This window comes from Oculina patagonica, chromosome 13 (assembly GCF_052425735.1).
Source record: "Oculina patagonica isolate OP01 chromosome 13, crgOcupat, whole genome shotgun sequence".
In the NCBI taxonomy this organism is placed as follows: Eukaryota; Metazoa; Cnidaria; class Anthozoa; order Scleractinia; family Oculinidae; genus Oculina; species Oculina patagonica.
The window spans coordinates 21,037,839-21,056,003 of record NC_135770.1 but is presented as its reverse complement, the minus strand read 5'-3'; the positions used below and the strand labels follow the sequence as shown (position 1 = coordinate 21,056,003).

The window sequence follows — 18,165 nt, the reverse complement described above, 5'->3', positions numbered from 1 at the left end:
TTGCTGGCCTGGTCACCATCTGGTATGGTCATTTTCCACACGCGTAGCCATTCGTTGAAATCGGATTGGACCAATAAAAAATTATTGTTCCATTGTGGATTTCTTTGAAATTCGCGTATTTCTCTCAAGAGTGCTTGCAAAACTTCTTGCGAATAACTTGCAGCAGTCATCTTGGTTGATATACCCAATGGAAGCATTTGTTCAATAGGAATTATTTCTGGCACAGCAAGTCAGCTTGATATTTGTGAGCGCTCAAGCCGCAGAGATTTTGGGTGCCGCTCGCGATTTTTGCACACACATATACGGGGAGGGTTTTGGTCACTAATCGAGACAAGGAGCGAGGCGAGCCCGGGTGAGCCGAGCGAGTTGTCTCGATTTGTGCCAAAACCCTCCCCGTATATGTGTGTAATAGCCATAGACTTTAGAAATGAGTTAAGTAAAATATTATATTTAGTTAAAGTGAATGAATCTGATTAATCAGTGTTTTGACCCCTTTGTTACGCTGTCCGTATTTTTCTTTTCTTAGGGAAGCTTCAGGCAAGATTCTCTTGACATATAACCGTTGCAATCTATTGGACAAATAAAAACGTTAAAAGTAATATCAAGAAAAAAACAAGCCATTTGAGAAAATTAATCAAGTGTAACACAAGTATACAAGCGGTAATGCACGTCCTTGAGTTACCTGATACTTTTCTTTGTATTTTGGTATTTTTCTGGTTTATTATAAATCCGCCTAAATATATTGCATTGTTGATGTGATAGTGCTCTTTTCTTGAAATTTGACATTACCTTGTGCATGAGACTGCAACTTAGCGCCTTTAGCAGTAACTACGAGCGCAATTAATTAAAATACACACGGCCATTTCACAAAAGAGCCAAGAACGTGGAAAATGTCATCATGGCCTTAGCATTCGACTAGCCTGGAGCGACGATTAATACGGTTCGACGACTGCACGTATAACCCCCGTTACAACGGACTCCCTTGAGACCTAGGCGAGACCGAGACAGATTTTGTAGACCTCTCTTTTGTAGTAGCGACAGCCTTCAGTCAATCTTTCGTAAATATACATTTTGTTAGGTCACTTTGTCAAGTATAATTTATCTTTCCGTATTCCCCTGTTCACCTGCGGTTACAGCAATTATTAAAAAAATGTTTCTGTTATATTTTTTTTGCTTTTGAGCGCATTATTCAATGTGACGTAAAAAAGAAGTCATGCGTTATACGGGTAAGTGCTTATTATTCAGAAGCGGAAGAAGCAAAAAGTATTCTTATGCTGTGATGGCAAAGCTTAGACCATTAGGTATCTGCCTGATTATTTGCTGGTTTCATCAAGGTAGGCAAAGTAAAACCCGCTTGATACTAGATGTAAGCTGTTGTAGAATTGAAAATTGTCTTAAAGAAAGGAATAACAGCTATAAAGCTAAGCGAAATCCTAGCCTTATTAGCATGCAGGTGCGTGTTTGTTGAACTCGTATCATGCAGGGTGTGAAATGTCGAATTGATAACCTCTTAAGTTTAAAGTTCACATATATTTATACATTTCTCCTTAACTTAGATGAGTTTTTGCTCAGCACATCAGCCTGAGTTGGCAACGTAGCAGAGTTGGTTGCTAATCATTTGATTCAAGGAAAAATCAGTCAACTGCAAACGAAGCTGCAAAAGCAGGAACGAAAATAATTATTTGTTTTACTTTACTTTATCTTCGGTCCTTCGACCGAAATAAGTCAATTTTTGCAAGTCGTAGTCCGTTTCCTTGACATGGAGCTCTCATTTATACATTTTGTTTTGTTTATTGTATGATAGCGCCTTGGTCACGCGAACACAACCGCCTTTCATCAAAAAGCGTGTGATTGCTAAAATTTACATAACACTCTTTTCAAACAACCATAGACGTGCTTCATGTTTTGAAGCGACGGTTTCAGATGCGAAAGAACTTGACGGTTCGTTTACGATCAACTCACAGAATAACAAGAAACCCTCGGGACCGAGGCGAGACCGAGCGAGAGTTAATAATTAAGCGGCTGCAATTTGCTTGAGTAAATCTTGTCTCGTATTAGGGACTCCACAAAAACAGCCTACTTCGCGGATCCCGAATGTCGCCCGACAAGAAACATCCGCCGAAAAGGGAAACAAACAAGAACAAATCAAACAATCAATTTGCGAAACACTTTAAAACGTCGGTTCCAATACTTAGAATATCAGGGGAAACTGTTTCTTCTGCTTGACTGAAGTAGTGATTCGAAATATTATATTTTTAAAACTCGTTCTGGATGTGTTGCAAGTCCACTAAAGGTTAAATTATTGTGTGCCAGATTACCCAACTTCCCCCGACATATTTGTTTTCTTGGGTGGAGAAGGACGCTACCTGTCAGGGTGAAGGTGTATTGCCAAAGAACACAAGTGTGGTTTCGAATTCGTACTCTCGACTCCCTCGCTAACCATTGAATACGCTCAAATACGTTACTGTTATATATTGATAGGAAACCTTGAATGCAGCTTTAAAAAGAAGCAGCTAGCAAAGAACCTGCTCATAGCAATTGAAATGTCTCTCAAGTGATCGAAATGCCCAAATCTTTGCATAAAAATAAAGTACGTTTTTAGCGAAAGACGCTCAGTATAAAATTACCGTTCGCCATATTAACTTGTTCCTATCAAATGCAACCGTATTAAAGAAAAAACGCAATGTCCATTTTGTCATCCATTACTAACCTAGCTTGGTAACATCAACTTTCGACTGTAGCCCAACATATTTGTTTAAAGAAGCAACAGTTGCGGGGATCACTGCAGCTAAACACTTTGAATTAAAGTACTTGATTTTATCGTATATTTAGAACTTGTGCAGTCGGTATACAATTTAGGACTGATCAAACGACATTTTTTTGTTAATTTTTTTCAGGACCGGTTTCAGGCGGGATTGCTGTCCCAAATGAAGGTATCTATAGCTAATGCTTAAACACCCAACCACCTTTCTTTTCTTCTGCGTGGACAGAACATGTAACAGGAACTTACAATAAAATAAGGGGAATGTTACTGCATCATCACTGTCAGAATCCGGCGATCGCCACGCACAGCTTTAATTTTATATGCTTAAAATGTCATCGATCATTTATAGCAGACAACTTCTTCTGCCGTATTCAGTTAAAAACCGGTTCGGTGATTAATCTAGAAGTTCCCTTATCAAAGTTTTCGACAAAATCGACCTTTGAAACACATAGGCCTTGGGATAAAACTCTCAATGAAGCATTGGACGATAGTCTTAGATTAAAACCTTTCCAAGCCCTGAACATTTTTGTTGTTATGATTACAAATGAATAAATCAAACTCAAAATAGTTCAATTGCGTTAGCTTGATTTCGGTTAGATTTCGCTTTGTTGGTTAAGCTGTGACTTTGGGGGAATTTGGTACGTGTAATAAAAAAAAAATCCGGTTCCGCTTTCAATTTTCCGACAAATTGTTCTTTTAATCAGCGTCTTACGTATGCTCTTAGTCATCTGCTTAACGGGCATGCAACTGTTCCATTCCACTGATTGTTTGATTGATTTGTTTGGTTCAGGTTTGGATAACCGCAGCCACAAAATAACTAATAAGTACAAAGTATGATCTGTTCCTGACACATCTAAACAAAGGAAGTACTTTTACTCGATTTGAACTGTTTTGCTTTGCGAAAAAAATGTGTTAAAAATTAACGATGAAAATATAGTATTTGCAAAGAATTCTAATTATTCTAATTATAACTAATAAGTACAAAAGGTGATTTGTTCCTGACACATCTAAATAATGGAAGTACAATTACTCGATTTGAACTGTTTTGCTTTGCGAAAAAAAAATGTGTTAACAATTCACGACTAAAATATAGCATTTGCAAAGAATTCTAATTATTCTAATTATAACTAATAAGTAAAGAGATGATTTGTTTCTGACACATCTAAACAAAGAAAGTACTTTTACTCGATTTGAACTGTTTTGTTTTGTTTTGCAAAAAAAAATGTGTCAAAAATTCACGATGTAAATATAGCATTTGCGAAGAATTCTAATTATTCTAATTATTTACTATCTTCATTATGTGAATTTAATTATCCTCCTATAATGCACTTTGCCTGATTTATGTATAAATTATAGCCATAAAAAGTTGAAAATATTTATATCAAATTTTATAGATTCAATTTGAATCTGTTATTGCGGACCAAATCTCAGAGTGGGCTGCTCGAATAAGCCATTAATAGCTATTAATATTTTAGGCTTTTGAGGTTCCTGGGGAAAGGTTCCGCTCATCGGTATGCCTTTATGAAAAGTGTATGCACGACGTGCAACGAGTGATCATAACAAACCAGCCAAAAAACAATAAAACAACCAACCGAAAGAGTCATAAAGCAAGCAATTCAATCCAGCCAGCCAACCAGCCAACCGGCCAACAAAACAACCTTTCTAGTAAGAAGCAAGCAAGCAAGCAATCCGAGCAAGGAAGCAAACAAGCAGCCAACCAACGAACCAGTACAAAATTACAAAACTTTTAACCAACTCGTTCTGAGAGGTCTCAACCTTCGCTGAAACCGGCCTGTATGAGTACTGTATTAGATCACTATAGCAAATGGTAACTGGTAAAATATTCATCTGGTGGTATTGTAACGTGTATAAATACAACGGTTTTCATGTTAAGCATGTGTGTGACCTTACTTTTTTTTTGCTCTCTTTGTAGGCGACATCCGTTTAGTCGATGGAGGTGCTCCAAGTCAGGGAAGGGTGGAAATCTATATCAACGACTCTTGGTCGACTGTCTGTGATCACTGGTTCGGTTATAACGAGGGTCGAGTAGTATGTAAACAGCTTGGTCTTCCTGAGCTTTCTGATGTGCATTACGGGGCTCCCTTTGGTCAAGGCAATGGGTCCATATTAAAGGAGCAATATAACTGTCAAGAAAACGATACTTCACTACTGAACTGCTCAAAAACCGGTTACATTTCCAACTACTGTAGCCACGGAGATGACGTAGGGATTTCTTGCGGACCACTTGTAGCGGCAGGTATGTCTTCTTGATGATAAAATTATGTAAACATCGCATGAGCAAAATATTTTTCAATATTACCACCAAATTTTGTCCTCAGAGGACGCAATGGCCTGCATGCGATAGGGTACGAGACCTCTGGGCTAGACTGAAAACCCGCCAAAAAGACGTCCGAATCTGATTGGCTGTTGAAAACTTATTCATTTCATCAAAATTTTCGACACACGCGCATTAGCAAACCCTAGCTAGAATTGCTTGTTCTGGTTTCTGAAATACCCAGAGCCGGGGCCGTTGCGTTTCCCGACCTCTGGTTAGGGGGGACGCTGGCTCTCGGTACGAGATTGCATTAGACATGACACCTTTTTTTGTTTGTGTTCATGGCAATGTTTGACAATTTCTTCCATAACAAAGTACCTTGTTCAAGGGTGCATTTTGAACAAAAACTAGCACACGTACATGGATTAACAGTGGAGTATTGCCAAGAAATAATAAAACAAATCTGTTGCGTTCCAAGAAATGCCACTGCGGAAAGAGCATTCCGGTTTTCAAAGAAAAAAACTCTGGTTCCAGAAAAGTAGCTGTTAACTAAAGCAATTAAATTGAAATTGTCAATAACACATGTAAAGGAAATGCATGGCCATGGATATACACAAAGTAGTTAATATACTTGTATACATGTATACATATATGCAAAACTCGAGCTAAGAAACCGGCTTTTATCAGTTGTTCTCTCCGCAGTAGCGATCGCTATGTCGGTATTCATGTGGTCCTCCAATCAACGCAGCAGTTACATAGGCTCATTAACGTCACAATAAAAAGCAGTGTTTCATCGATAACAATTCTGTAATATATCCCCTCATTTTTCAGAATGTGGTGGATTAGTGACGGAACCAGTTGGATACCTCGTTTTCAAAGAGGGTGAGAAAGTAAATGAAAATGAGTGTCAGTGGAACATAGGGGACACTTCTGAGCCAACTGGCGATCGCGTGATTCTTGTAATTGATCCGGTTGAACATTGCAGGTAAGATTAAATGTCATTTTTTTTTTTCATCCAGGCAGTGCCAGTTTTTATCCGGTGCGAAGTGCAAGTGACGATGGCTTCATACTTAATCTTTATTAGACTCCTTATTTTTTTTTTTTATTGACAGATCATCTGAAAAAATAATACCATGTTTTTAATAGAAACACGAATAGAGCGATTTTCGATTGAATGCCGTCAAACAAAAACAAAAGTAATCAATCTGGCGAAAAAGGGCACAGACAATCCAGTGGATCAATCATAACTCTAAACAATTACATGTAGCCGGAATGAAGCTGGGGAAAACGTGTGCGAGTGAGTCACAACTGTAATTAGTTTAGGTTTTATTTCTGATTGGTTGATAAAGTGTTTAAACAAAGAGCTAAGCGTAGTAATGTAAAACCAAATCAAATGCAAATTGTCACTCTATATCAAAAGCAAGGTTACATTTAAAAGCTAAGCCAAAAACAGGTCTCATAATAAGCTTCCTCATCGAGCTATAAAGAGGAAACATTGGATTCAATTAATTGAAATCGATTTCGAGTTTTAAAGGTCTACCGGGATAACTAAAGCTTTCACGAACGTGCACTAACCTTATTCACACTGAGCTTTTTTGGCCTCTCTGGAACCGGGAGCAAGTGAAGTGACCTCCACCCCACTCCCCCCCCCCCCCCCCCCCCCTCCTCTCTTCCTCTCCTGACCTACCCGCTTTGTGACTGCAAAACCGTTTCTCCTATGGTCAACAAATTAACACATGATTATGAAGACAGTAAATCTGGTAACTATAGTTAGTCTGGTGGCATTGTGACGGAGTTTGACGTCGTAATAACGTCGCATGAAGGGTTTTATTGGCTGAAATAGTATTTGATTTATATTTCTAACGCAATATAATTAGATGTTTAACCACAAACTCTTAACAGCAATGTGTCTTATAATATTAATTGTAATTAGCAACAACAGTGAAGTCATTATGAAGTCTTTAATATCGAAATAGCTTTCGTATTGTCTCCGCCATTTCGAATTTCAGAATCTTTAAATTCATTTAATTACCCAAAAAACAAATTTGGTAAATTTGTCAGAAACCAGTTGTCATGAAAACGTCAAGTTACGTATACTACAGTCAACTCTCTCTAAGACGGACACCTTCGGGACCGGCCCCAACTGTCCGTCTTAGAGAGGTGTCCGCCTTATAGAGAGTCGAGGTAACGTGACACCAGAAATTTTGAGACGATAAAGCTAAACGGCTATGCACAACAAATAGACGTCTGTTTTAGTCTCTTACGTTAGCAAAACCTATAAAGTGGAACAAAAATAATATCGGAGATTCTACTTGTTTGTTAATAACAAACGGTGATACTGTAAGTATAAAACTAAATCTACAAGTTTAAGCGAGAAGTAATGCGTTTTAGCGGATTGTTTTTGGTAAATTTGGTATCCTAAAGGCGCTGACCTGCTATGCTATATGTCGATAACAAGTTTTGAAGTATTATTCACGAAAAAATAACTTTTAGTGCCTGTCCGTTGGCGGTTTCAAAGTGTCCGTTGTCCGTCTTAGAGAGGTGTCTGTCTTACAGAGAGTTTTCTTACAGTAAAATGACTGAAAAACGGCAGGGACCATAACCAGGTGTCCGTCTTATGGAGGTGTCCGTCTTATAGAGGTGTCCGTTAAGAGAGAGTTGACTGTATTCAAGAAATGTCATTTTAACAATTTCAAAACAATCGCTCATTTTATTGGATACTGAGCTTTGGCAGGTTACTGAGCTTTGATTGTTTTATGTAACAATTCTTGGAGTTGGCTCCCTTCCCCACCCACCCGTCTCCTGTATGAATATAGATAAAAAAAAAGTTCGATCATTTATTCCTTGTATAGCTACCCGTTTTAATCTTTCGAAACTTTTTATTACTTTTTTTGTAGTCTTTTTATTTATTTATTTTTTTACTAATTTTAGATCTGCTGTATCCGTTCGAGATCGATTTGGTATGGTTCTTTTGGATAGATACTGTGGCCCATCGGAAAGGTCGTATTTGAATGTTTCGTCTCTAAACGTTACTGTCAAGGTTAAATCAAGAAGCAAGTACTATCCGTTTACTGCTCGTTATGTCATTTTGAACGGCAGCATTGATTCAGGTGAGGAATTCTAAAATTTCTTAAGCTGTTTAGTCCACCACCACTCACATTCCTGACCTTGTTTAACTATTTTATGCTATATGTTTTCACTTGTCTTACCATATAATTTTTAATGGTAACATGGTTATTGTTGTGGTTGGGTTTTTCATACATCATTCAGGAGAGACGACAGACGAGATCGAGAGAGTGTGTTTCATCAAATTAACAAAAACCGGAAAAAGATTTAAAAATAAAAAGTCTAGGGGACGATTGTTGACGAACCTCGAGGTGCTTGGAAATATAATAAACACTGTATCCGTAGCTAACTGGGAACATCATCACGGTTTCTTTTAAATTATTTAAGATGTGATAACGATTGACGGATTTATGAGCTTATTTAAAGATAGATAGCAGCTTAAAGCTTATATAAACAAATCTTTTTTTCACGTTTCATTGCCTGTTTGACATTGTTTACAGCATTACAGGTTGATGGATGGAATATCACTGTTGTAAATGTTTCACAATCAAGTATTACGTTTCAATGGCCAAACTTAACCGATGTGCTTGGAAACGAGGTTCTGGCTTATGGCGCCCTTGTGGAAACCACTTCTGGTGAAAAGGCATCAGGTGACATTGTTTCTCTAAACGTGACGTCAATAAGGATAGACGGTCTAAAGGGAGCGACTGAGTATCGGGTCTTTGCTGTTGCCGTGGATGTGCTTGGTCAACCACACAGGAGTTCACAAGTCTGGACTTCGACAGAGGAAGGCGGTGAGTGTAGTGAAATTAAACTCGACTTGCTGATTAATGCAGGACGTTGTGGGGGGAATTACGAAAAAAAAAGGCCCAGTACGCTTCCAAACGAAAATAAACACATTTTTTTCGCATTTTGTACTAACATATCAAGATGTAATTATTTATTTCATGTTGTAATATACTCATTCTCATTTTTTCTTTCCCTTTACCTTAGTACCATCTAGAAGTCCTTACTTTCGTCATATTGAAGACAAATATATTAAAGTTGACAGCATTAACATTTCAATATCTCTAATTCCCGAGAAATATCACAATGGCATACTTCTTGGCTACACCATTTCCTATGATGCTCAGTGTTCCCAAAACTCATCTGGCCAAGTTACCGTCAGTGCATCAACCACAAGTTACGTTTTAACTGGGCTCCTGCCAGGAACACAGTACTACATTCGTGTTGCTGGGTTTACTTCTACTGGCAGTGGACCAAATGATGGCAGATACGTGTACACCAGTAAGTGTTCGTATTTAATTTGACCACTACAACAAGCAACGATGTATGTAAATCGAGTCAGTACTCAAAGCCGCCCAAATCAATCAATCAATCAATCAATCAATCAAACGATCGATCGATCGATCAATCAATCCGTCAATCAACCAATCAATAAACTAAGCAATAAACAAACAAATATGACTAATTACAAAGAAATACTTTGACAGTGCTTTGGTCTGTTATAAATCAAACAACTGTACGGAAGCGAGGAGAGCAAAGCAGAAGTGTACGTAACACAGCATATTTCGCAGGCGTCAGTGCTCTTGTCCCTTCTTCAAGTACTTTATAAAAGAACAAAGCAAGGTTTTTCATTTGTTTTATGATATAAATGTGAATACATTTGTTGAGAAGCCGAAGTTCTATTCTCGAATTGACCGGTGGAATGGCGTCACGTCTCATACGGGTCTGTGTCAACTCTGTTTTGTTTTGCACGTTCTTTTCCAAAGAACGTTTGAGTACCTTCTAGTAAAACCCGCAAAGTGAATTTTTTCTTTTGGTCTGTGAAAAAAAAGCTTGATATGTTATGATTTAGAATTGAATTGCACGCGCACAAAGCGCCAGATGATGGCAGAGCATTCGTAAGCTCCATGCAAAGTGTTACTTTCCTGAAGCACGCACCAGTGAGAGCGCTTGATAGGTCGTCACTTTATTATAAATAAAACTGTCGTCGTGATGCTCTTTCCAGATCGAGTTTACAAGTCGACTCCCGATATGCGTTAACACTGTTGAGTGTTTAATGAATTGTCGGGAGAAGGGGAACCAGCCTTCGTGGTTCTTGCTTTTAGTGTTTTTTTTTTTGTAAAATGCGCGTCGTGGTGAATGAACAGCTTCTTCTAGGATATCAGTTTGTGTTCAAGATGTAATACAATAACCCAAGAATTTTCTTTTCATTTCTCAGCTTGTTTAGGACAAACAACTTTGACCGGAATAAACGGCACGCTACACAGCCCTAATTACCCGTGTTACTATGGAGGATTGCAATACTGCCGCTGGACAATTGAACCACAACTAAGCGGGAACGTTGTCAAGGCGATATGGATCGAGTTTAATGCCTTTGGTCTAACTGGAGATGCCCCTAATTGCAGGTGTGCTTCGTATCATTATATCTACTTAAAGTAGTACGTAATGAGACATGGTATCAACAGTGCTGTTTTAAATTCAGTCAAACCTCTCCATTTTTCGAAAAAAAAAAACCGTAAGGTTTTTTCGAAATTTTGAAAAAAAGATTTACTCTACAATACTGAATCTTTCAGTAGGTGTTCATTCATCGCTTGCAAAAATTTTGATATGTCAACCATGTGTCCCTGATATTTGATGTTGCCATGGCAATACCATAATTATAAGCAGGTCTTGCAAACAATCGTCATTTTTTTACTTTTTTTCGTTATTTTTTTCGGTTTTTTGAAACAAAATTGTACGATTGGTTTATTTGTACATTCCATGGGCATTCTGGCCTGATTTCACTTCAATTTCCGTTATTTTTTGCCTTTTTATTAAAATAGTGAAATCCAAGATGGCGGATTTAAGAGGGCAGCTCTAATGACGTCACGTGACGCAATATGACGTCACAGCCAACAAAAATCATGCAATCTTGTAGAGTAAGCTACAGGATTTCTACTCAGTGCAAAATAATTTCGCTGCGCATTAATAGAACGAAAACTCTGGGGAGGGGTTGCACCCCCCCCCCCCCCCCCCCTCTTCCTCCATACACGATGGTGAGGGTATGAATTCGTTTGTACGTCCGAGGGTTAGTTTATAAAAGTAGTCTCCTTCGCAGTCGTTTTTCGCCATAAAGATATAAAAAACCGCTACGAAAACGACTACTACAAACACGTTCATCTCTATAATTTTGACACTCAGCTCTGCCTCGTATGTTCGATAGTTAAGTAGCGACTGATTTGTCTGCACATAACCTCCTTTAACTTGTTCTTCGCAGGTCAGAAGATTGGCTTGGTGTTGAGACAGGAGAGAACGCCCATATTGATAATGACACCTTATTATGTGATTATATTGGACCCTTCTCTCTCGTTGTACACGGTGACCAAGCAAAAATATCATTTCGAACACACAACAGATACAGTAACAACCGGGGGTTTTCAGCCTGGTATCTTGGACTTCGAGACCCTTTTATAGGTAAGAAAAAATATTTAACTACAAGACAAACCATCCTGTAATCTACATGTCAGATTATATTAAAAAAAAAAAAAAACACGACACCTTTCAGATAAGGAACTTGCCGTCATAACTAGCAGTTTTTTCTGTTTGGTAAAGCCACGGATAAAAAATGGAAATCAGTATAAAAGTGTAATTCCATCACAGTAAAATGACTATTAAAGAGCTATGAGAAAACTATGTAACGACAGCGCTACGCGTATATTTACAAAATTCATTTTAGTGTTTTCCATAAGGAAAGCAATGCTGCGTCAAGGGGGAGGCAAGACCGAGACTGTTTCCATGATTCGACACATGCGAAGCTATTGTTGGTGATGATTGGTGAAAAGCAAAATCGTGTTAACTGGACGAAGATGAAGTGTAATGGGTAGTATCATACATAGGTATGATTTCGAAAGCTAGAAAAAAAGCGACAAATTTGCATCAAAAGAAACCTAAAAAAATCACGATGGTAACAACATTAAAAACTTAAAAAGCAGTTTCCAAATCGTAACAAGCATTTTTGTTACAGAAAAACAATATTTACAGTGAAACCCCCTTCTCAATCGAATAAAATGGCGTAAGGTTTCACGTAATTAAAGAAATTCAAATTCTCCGCCACGTGACCATATATGGTCAAACTTTAGGGGCAGCTAAACACGAAAGCAATGAATGTGTTCGTAACGGAGAAAAGACAATGCTGCATAAAATCGAATCATAGTTTTATTAATCTAGCATAACAGTGGTGCTATAACGCGTATTTCGTCGCGAGTTACGTCATTCTGACGTCAAAATTTTTAACAAGCCAATGACAGATAAGAGTCCAAAGAAGGAAGCGGAGACTGATAAAAATATTCAAATACACTCTTAATATCGTCCTTCACAAAAAATTGATATTTTAGGTCTCTTTCATGTGTTGGCGAAGTTACTATACCATATTTTTGGCACCGATTTGTCACAAAAATGTCATTGACGGTCCCAAGTAGTTTAAAAGTTACATCAAGAGATAAACACCTTGCACACATATCGACTATCCATTCACTAACGAAAGGTGCGTTTATGCTGCTATTAAAATAATGCGATGCAATGCCACTCTCCGTACTTTGTTGTTTTGTTGTTGTTGTTGTTGTTATTGATATGGCTATGAAAAGCTACCAGACAAAGACATCTTCCAGCACTGTTCCGCACAAATGTTGAACAGGTTAATTTGTCGCTACTAGAATTTGTCATTTATCTATTCTCTTTTTCGACAGATATTCATCTATCTTCATGGCATCTATCAGTTCACAACATTACTTCATCTTCAGCACGAGTGGAGTGGGCAGATTTTCCCGTCAATGTATTCATATCTCACTTCATGGTGATGTTCACCGAAGAAAACAAAAATATCTCGTTCCTGTTCAAAGTCAACTCCTTGTCTGATCGATCTTATAATGTACAAAAGTTGTTAAAGCCACACCGAATGTACAAATTCCATGTACTTGCGTTTACGGGAAGCATCGACAACGAAACGTATTCTACTGAAATGCAGTCAGTCCTCACTGGAGAAGGAGGTAAGACCTGCAAAATGCAAAACTCTTTTTATCTAATTTCTAATTATAATTTTCTTTTTAAGCGTTGTTCAACAAAGGTCTCCATTGTTTGAAATTATGTTATTTTGTAATAAAAAGACAATCTTCTTTTAACAATTAAGTCGTCTGGTTGAAAAACAAATATGAGCTAGTACACGTTTTAGACAACATTAAAGATGATAGGGCTAACCGCGTCAATCTTTGAAATACAAATTCAATAACTAATAAACTTCCTTTCATCAAAATTGTTAAAAACACTGCTTTTGAATCGAAATTTAATTCTCAAAATATATATTTCTATGTTTTGTTTATTTTTATTTTTTTTTAACCCTATACAAATCAAGTTAGTAAAGGCTTGTCTCCGTTGTCTAACCAAAAGAAATGGTATAGCCATGGAGTATAAGCCCTAGGTAGAATATTATGCGGACATTCCAACGTAAATCATTGCATTGTCTTTGTTTCGTTGAAGTTCCTCAGTTGGACTTCCTTAACCATGGTTATATTTGCCCTTTTACATGAAGGGTTTAATAAAACAATTTGCAGTACAAATATAATATATCGATGTTTAAGTAAAAAGTGATTGACAATGGATGCTATAAAAATAATAATAATAATAATAATTTTTATTCAGCTCATATTAAAGTTTACAGTTTTTTTCCGTATTCTTAATAAAATAGAAATAAGGTATTACAGGAATTTGTAGTTAATTAAGTATTGAGCTGGGGAGCTAAATGAACCGGTAGGTTTTCAAGTTAGCTCCCCGTACAATTAATGTTATAAATAGTATAAAAAGCAGGTGATTAATATATAAGAAACAATAGGGAAGAGGACTTACGAATTTACAAACTTAGTTTAATGGAAAATCAATTTAGTTTTTGTTCTGACAGGAGGTAACGTTTTGTTTGCTTGGGAAATGCTAACACACTTAAGTCTTTCAAAGAAGATGGAAGGTCTTTCCAAATATCAATTGCCATGAAAGTGACGGATTGCTTTCCTACATTAGTGTTTACTCTATGCTTATAAAAATTCTGTTTGGCTGTATATCTTGTGTTGTATCCATGCATATTTCTAGCATATTTAAATATATCGTCAAATACTCTAGGGAGAAGGCCATTATGCCATGAATGTGCGAATTTCAATATTTCGAGACGATAGATGTTGTCTACTGTCAGAACGTCAAGTAGATTTAACAAAGGTTTGGCACTTTCAGTTTCTTTGCCAAACGTTTTAGAGTAGAACATTAGTCTTACAACATGGTTTTGCTTAACTTGGATTTTCTTAATGTGTGTCTTTTATATACTTCCCCATGCTAGAATACTGTATGAAATGTAAGGGTAAACAAAACACAAGATCGACCAGCAATAGATGTTGATACAGTAACAACAAAAACATTTCAATGTATCTTTTTTCCCTTTTTTATTTTTATTTTTTTCAGCTCCTAGTGGTGCACCAACAAATGTGCGCGCAAGGAACTTCCAATTAAGTTATGTTCTTGTATTGTGGGATGCGGTGAAGCCAGAGGATGCTAATGGTCAGATACAAGGTTATACAGTCTATTACAGGGAATACAGACATTACTATTACAGTGATCATGCGGAAAGCGTTAACATTACCGACCCGAACGTATTTCAGTTGGTTTTAAGTGGTTTAGATGCTGGACGAAAGTACCAAATAGCCGTGTCAGCTTTCACTTCAGAAGGTGAAGGACCTCGATCACCATGGCTATCAATCACAGTCGGTAAGTGTTTCGAGGGTCTATTATAGGAGGTCGTACATTCCCCAAACCGCCATATGTTGTTCTCTGTCCCGGCCTTACCAATCGATGAAAATCGATGATTGGAAATCAATTGATTAATGGATATCAATCAATTGTGGCTAGTTAATTGATATCGATTGGCCAATCGATGACCAATCGATGGTCAAAAATGAAATTTCCTTAATTAGATCGATTGCTATATATTGTCCTCGTTGTCTCGCAGCATACATAGGCTTCCCCAGGATTTCCGGAAATATATTTACGCAGTCCTCAATGCAAACGACCGATCGCGAGCGCACGATGTCTGAAGAGTGGGTTGAAGAAAGAGAAGTGACGATGTGACGCTCATACATTGGTGAGGCATCTGTGGCAAGAAGAAAAAGGGGAGAGGGTGGAAACGCATTTCACGTTGTAAACAGTGTAAATCAGCGTGGCCAATTAGGCTCCTCCTCTCTGGCCTTTAAGTGTTCTGTACGCTAGGGTAAACCTTGCCCCCTTTCTTAAAACTTTGTTTTCAATGAAGGACAGACATAACATTAAATCAAGATAATGAATAAATGGAGTATTGATCGCTTTTAAGAGTCAACTTTGCTCAATTGATATAATAAGACCCATATTAAAGTCGCTGGCAATCGATGAAAATCGATCATGTTAAAAGTCACAAAATTTTACTCCATCGATTGGTCATCGATTTCCAATATCAATCGATTAACTGGCATCGATTGATATCGATTGATATCGACTTTCATCGATTATCGGTTTCATCGATTGGTCAGGCCGGGTCAAGCTTAGGCAATGTGACGTTCAGTAGATTCTCCATGAAACGAGCGAATCGAGTAAACGTAAAACTCAAAGGTGTATCAAACGGATGAAATGTAATAGAAAACATTAACACAGTGTAACCGAAGCCCTTTCGCACTTGCCTTTTCAAAGATTAACACTTCTTCACAAGTTCAAAAATTACTGTCAAAGATTAATACTTGTTTGCAAGTACAAGCCAAGAAAAAAAATAAGATATGAATTGAGGCAGGTAAGCTTTGAGTTTTATTGCTTTTCATTTTTTTTAGGTTGCGGTGGTAATTTCAACCAGTCTTTTGGAAGAATCAACATTTCCAAATCTGATTACGGTGATCTACGATGTAACTGGACAATCAGCAGTGTTGGCATCAGTAACGCGGTTCTCCTTCTTTCGATGAAACAACTCTACTTTGACTACTGCTGGACGTAAGTTTTGGCGCTTTTTTTAGACAAATTCCTCAGTACCCTTTGTCAATTGCTCATTCACCTCTATATCACATAATTTCCTTCGACACTCATATTCCTCGTTTATTGTAAACTGTAGGAAAGTGACGATTAGTCGTAAATATGGTGTATTATTTTACAAAAACCAAAGTTTAACTTTGCCAATGCCACGATCACCCAAACTCAGTAAAAAATACAACGACAGGCGACCAACCTTTGATAGCTGCCTAGTGGCGGTATTTGTGATTTCTTTTTAAGTTCATTTTGTGAGTATTTTGTTCTTTTCTCTTTTTTTTAATTCAAAAAGCGAAACTTACTCATTTGAGAGGTTCTTAAATGTAAGGTTCTTACTCGCTGGTTTTTACTGTACCACTTCGTTTGTGAAATTAAAAAAAAAATAGAACATTTTAAGAACGTGGACATTCGGCCATTCCTAAGCCCAAAGTCAAAGTGCCGTATCGGCACTTAGAATGAAAGATTTTTTTTTTCAGCCTTAGGTGCCTCAGGCGCGACGAGGATTATTTATATAGATTGAGACATCAGTGCTAACTACAGTCACACAAATAGAGCTATTTCGTATTGTTTTCCTTTTTTTTAATTTTTACCTTGAACTTATTAACCTTTTTGGTAAAATTCAGTAAGTGAAGCTGTCGTTGGAATGCACCTCTTGTGTTCGTATAATTACAATTTTTTTCTCTAGTCATTGCACAAATGGCTTTCAAATTTAAATAACAATACTTTGTATATCCTTAGCCTCGTGTTGATGTCTATAGACAAATATTTTTTTTTTTTTTTCATGTAAATGTGAGACTTAGGATGTATAAGTACTGTTTTTCAAATGCAGACGCCATTTAAGCAGTGTCTATTCAAGCTCGAGGACAAATGCAAACATACAAAATAATAACGTACCCATTAATTTCTTGAAGATACAAAGCTTCCATTTATGCCAAAAAAACATAATATAACAGCGAGTATCAATTTGCTATGTTTTAAACTTTTCATGTTTTTCATTATTTGATTGATTTGATTTGATTTGATTATTAGAATTTTTCCGTTGACTTGTTGCTTTTGTAGGGAATTTCTGAAGGTATATTCAAGCAGTGGTTCAGAAATTTTCAGTCTGGAAAGGTGCTCTGCTAATCGGCCAGGCGTGGTGGAGTTACAGTTTTCGGGAGGAGACTTCCTTACTGTACAAACCTACTTGTTCAGCAGATACAGCCGTCTGGAGATTGAATTTGTTGTAATACGAAGAGGTCTACAATTAGGTATGCTATGACAGTGTGTATTCGATCAGTAATTTTTTTTAAACATTTCAATAATGCGAGTTTTCTTATTTACTGTTCACGCAAGAAATATATGTTTAGGTTTGGGAACAGTCTCACTGCGAAAACACTCGCTTATGACAGGAATTACAACTGTAGTTCCCGTTCTGCCGCTTTTGAACATTTACTCCTGTTTCGATAACTATGTCATTAGAAACATGGACTTTTTAAGAACTGCATGCTAACTTAACTCATACATATATATAGGCACACACAGCAATACATAAAATATTTGCAAAGCAATTTTTTTTAACTGAGACTCTCCACTAACTATGTCTCAATCGACCTCAAGGACGCTGACAATAGTTTCCGGTGTTTATATGTAGATGCGTTGGAATTACAACTCTTTTTTCGTTGTTAAAAAAACCCTTACAGGGACCGTGCAGCAAGTTTTTGAGTGGTGGTGGTGGTGGGGGTGGGGGGGGGGGGGATGGCTACAGACGAACGCGTGAGCGAAATTGGGGGGAGGGGGGCAGCAGGGGTGAGGGGGCGCAGGCTTCAATTTTTCGATTTTAATACATCTAAAATGCCGGAAAATGCATTCATCCAAAGCAAACTAAATTTTCATTCCCAAACGTTCAGTGCTGTTGCTATCGGATAGATTGAAATATCTATCCGAATTACTATCACTAGATTGAAAAATTCCCCCCCCCCCCCCATCGTTATAGGCCCATCTACCTAGAAACAAAAAA

At 37.5% G+C, this 18,165-nt stretch overlaps 1 protein-coding gene across 1 annotated transcript in view; it reads left to right on the top strand.

Annotated features, from left to right (window-relative positions):
• The first annotated feature begins 1,245 nt into the window (after positions 1-1,245).
• Positions 1,246-18,165, top strand: part of LOC144634217 (uncharacterized) — a 51,556-nt gene continuing 34,636 nt past the window's right edge. Inside the window, exons 1-13 of the mRNA XM_078493109.1 lie at positions 1,246-1,334; positions 2,898-2,933; positions 4,698-5,021; positions 5,871-6,024; positions 7,971-8,149; positions 8,606-8,899; positions 9,099-9,392; positions 10,330-10,516; positions 11,368-11,564; positions 12,836-13,135; positions 14,589-14,891; positions 15,977-16,133; positions 17,226-17,416. Coding sequence (XP_078349235.1) covers positions 1,280-1,334; positions 2,898-2,933; positions 4,698-5,021; positions 5,871-6,024; positions 7,971-8,149; positions 8,606-8,899; positions 9,099-9,392; positions 10,330-10,516; positions 11,368-11,564; positions 12,836-13,135; positions 14,589-14,891; positions 15,977-16,133; positions 17,226-17,416 — 2,671 coding nt within the window. The 5' untranslated portion in view covers positions 1,246-1,279. The remainder of the gene's footprint in view (positions 1,335-2,897; positions 2,934-4,697; positions 5,022-5,870; positions 6,025-7,970; positions 8,150-8,605; positions 8,900-9,098; positions 9,393-10,329; positions 10,517-11,367; positions 11,565-12,835; positions 13,136-14,588; positions 14,892-15,976; positions 16,134-17,225; positions 17,417-18,165) is intronic.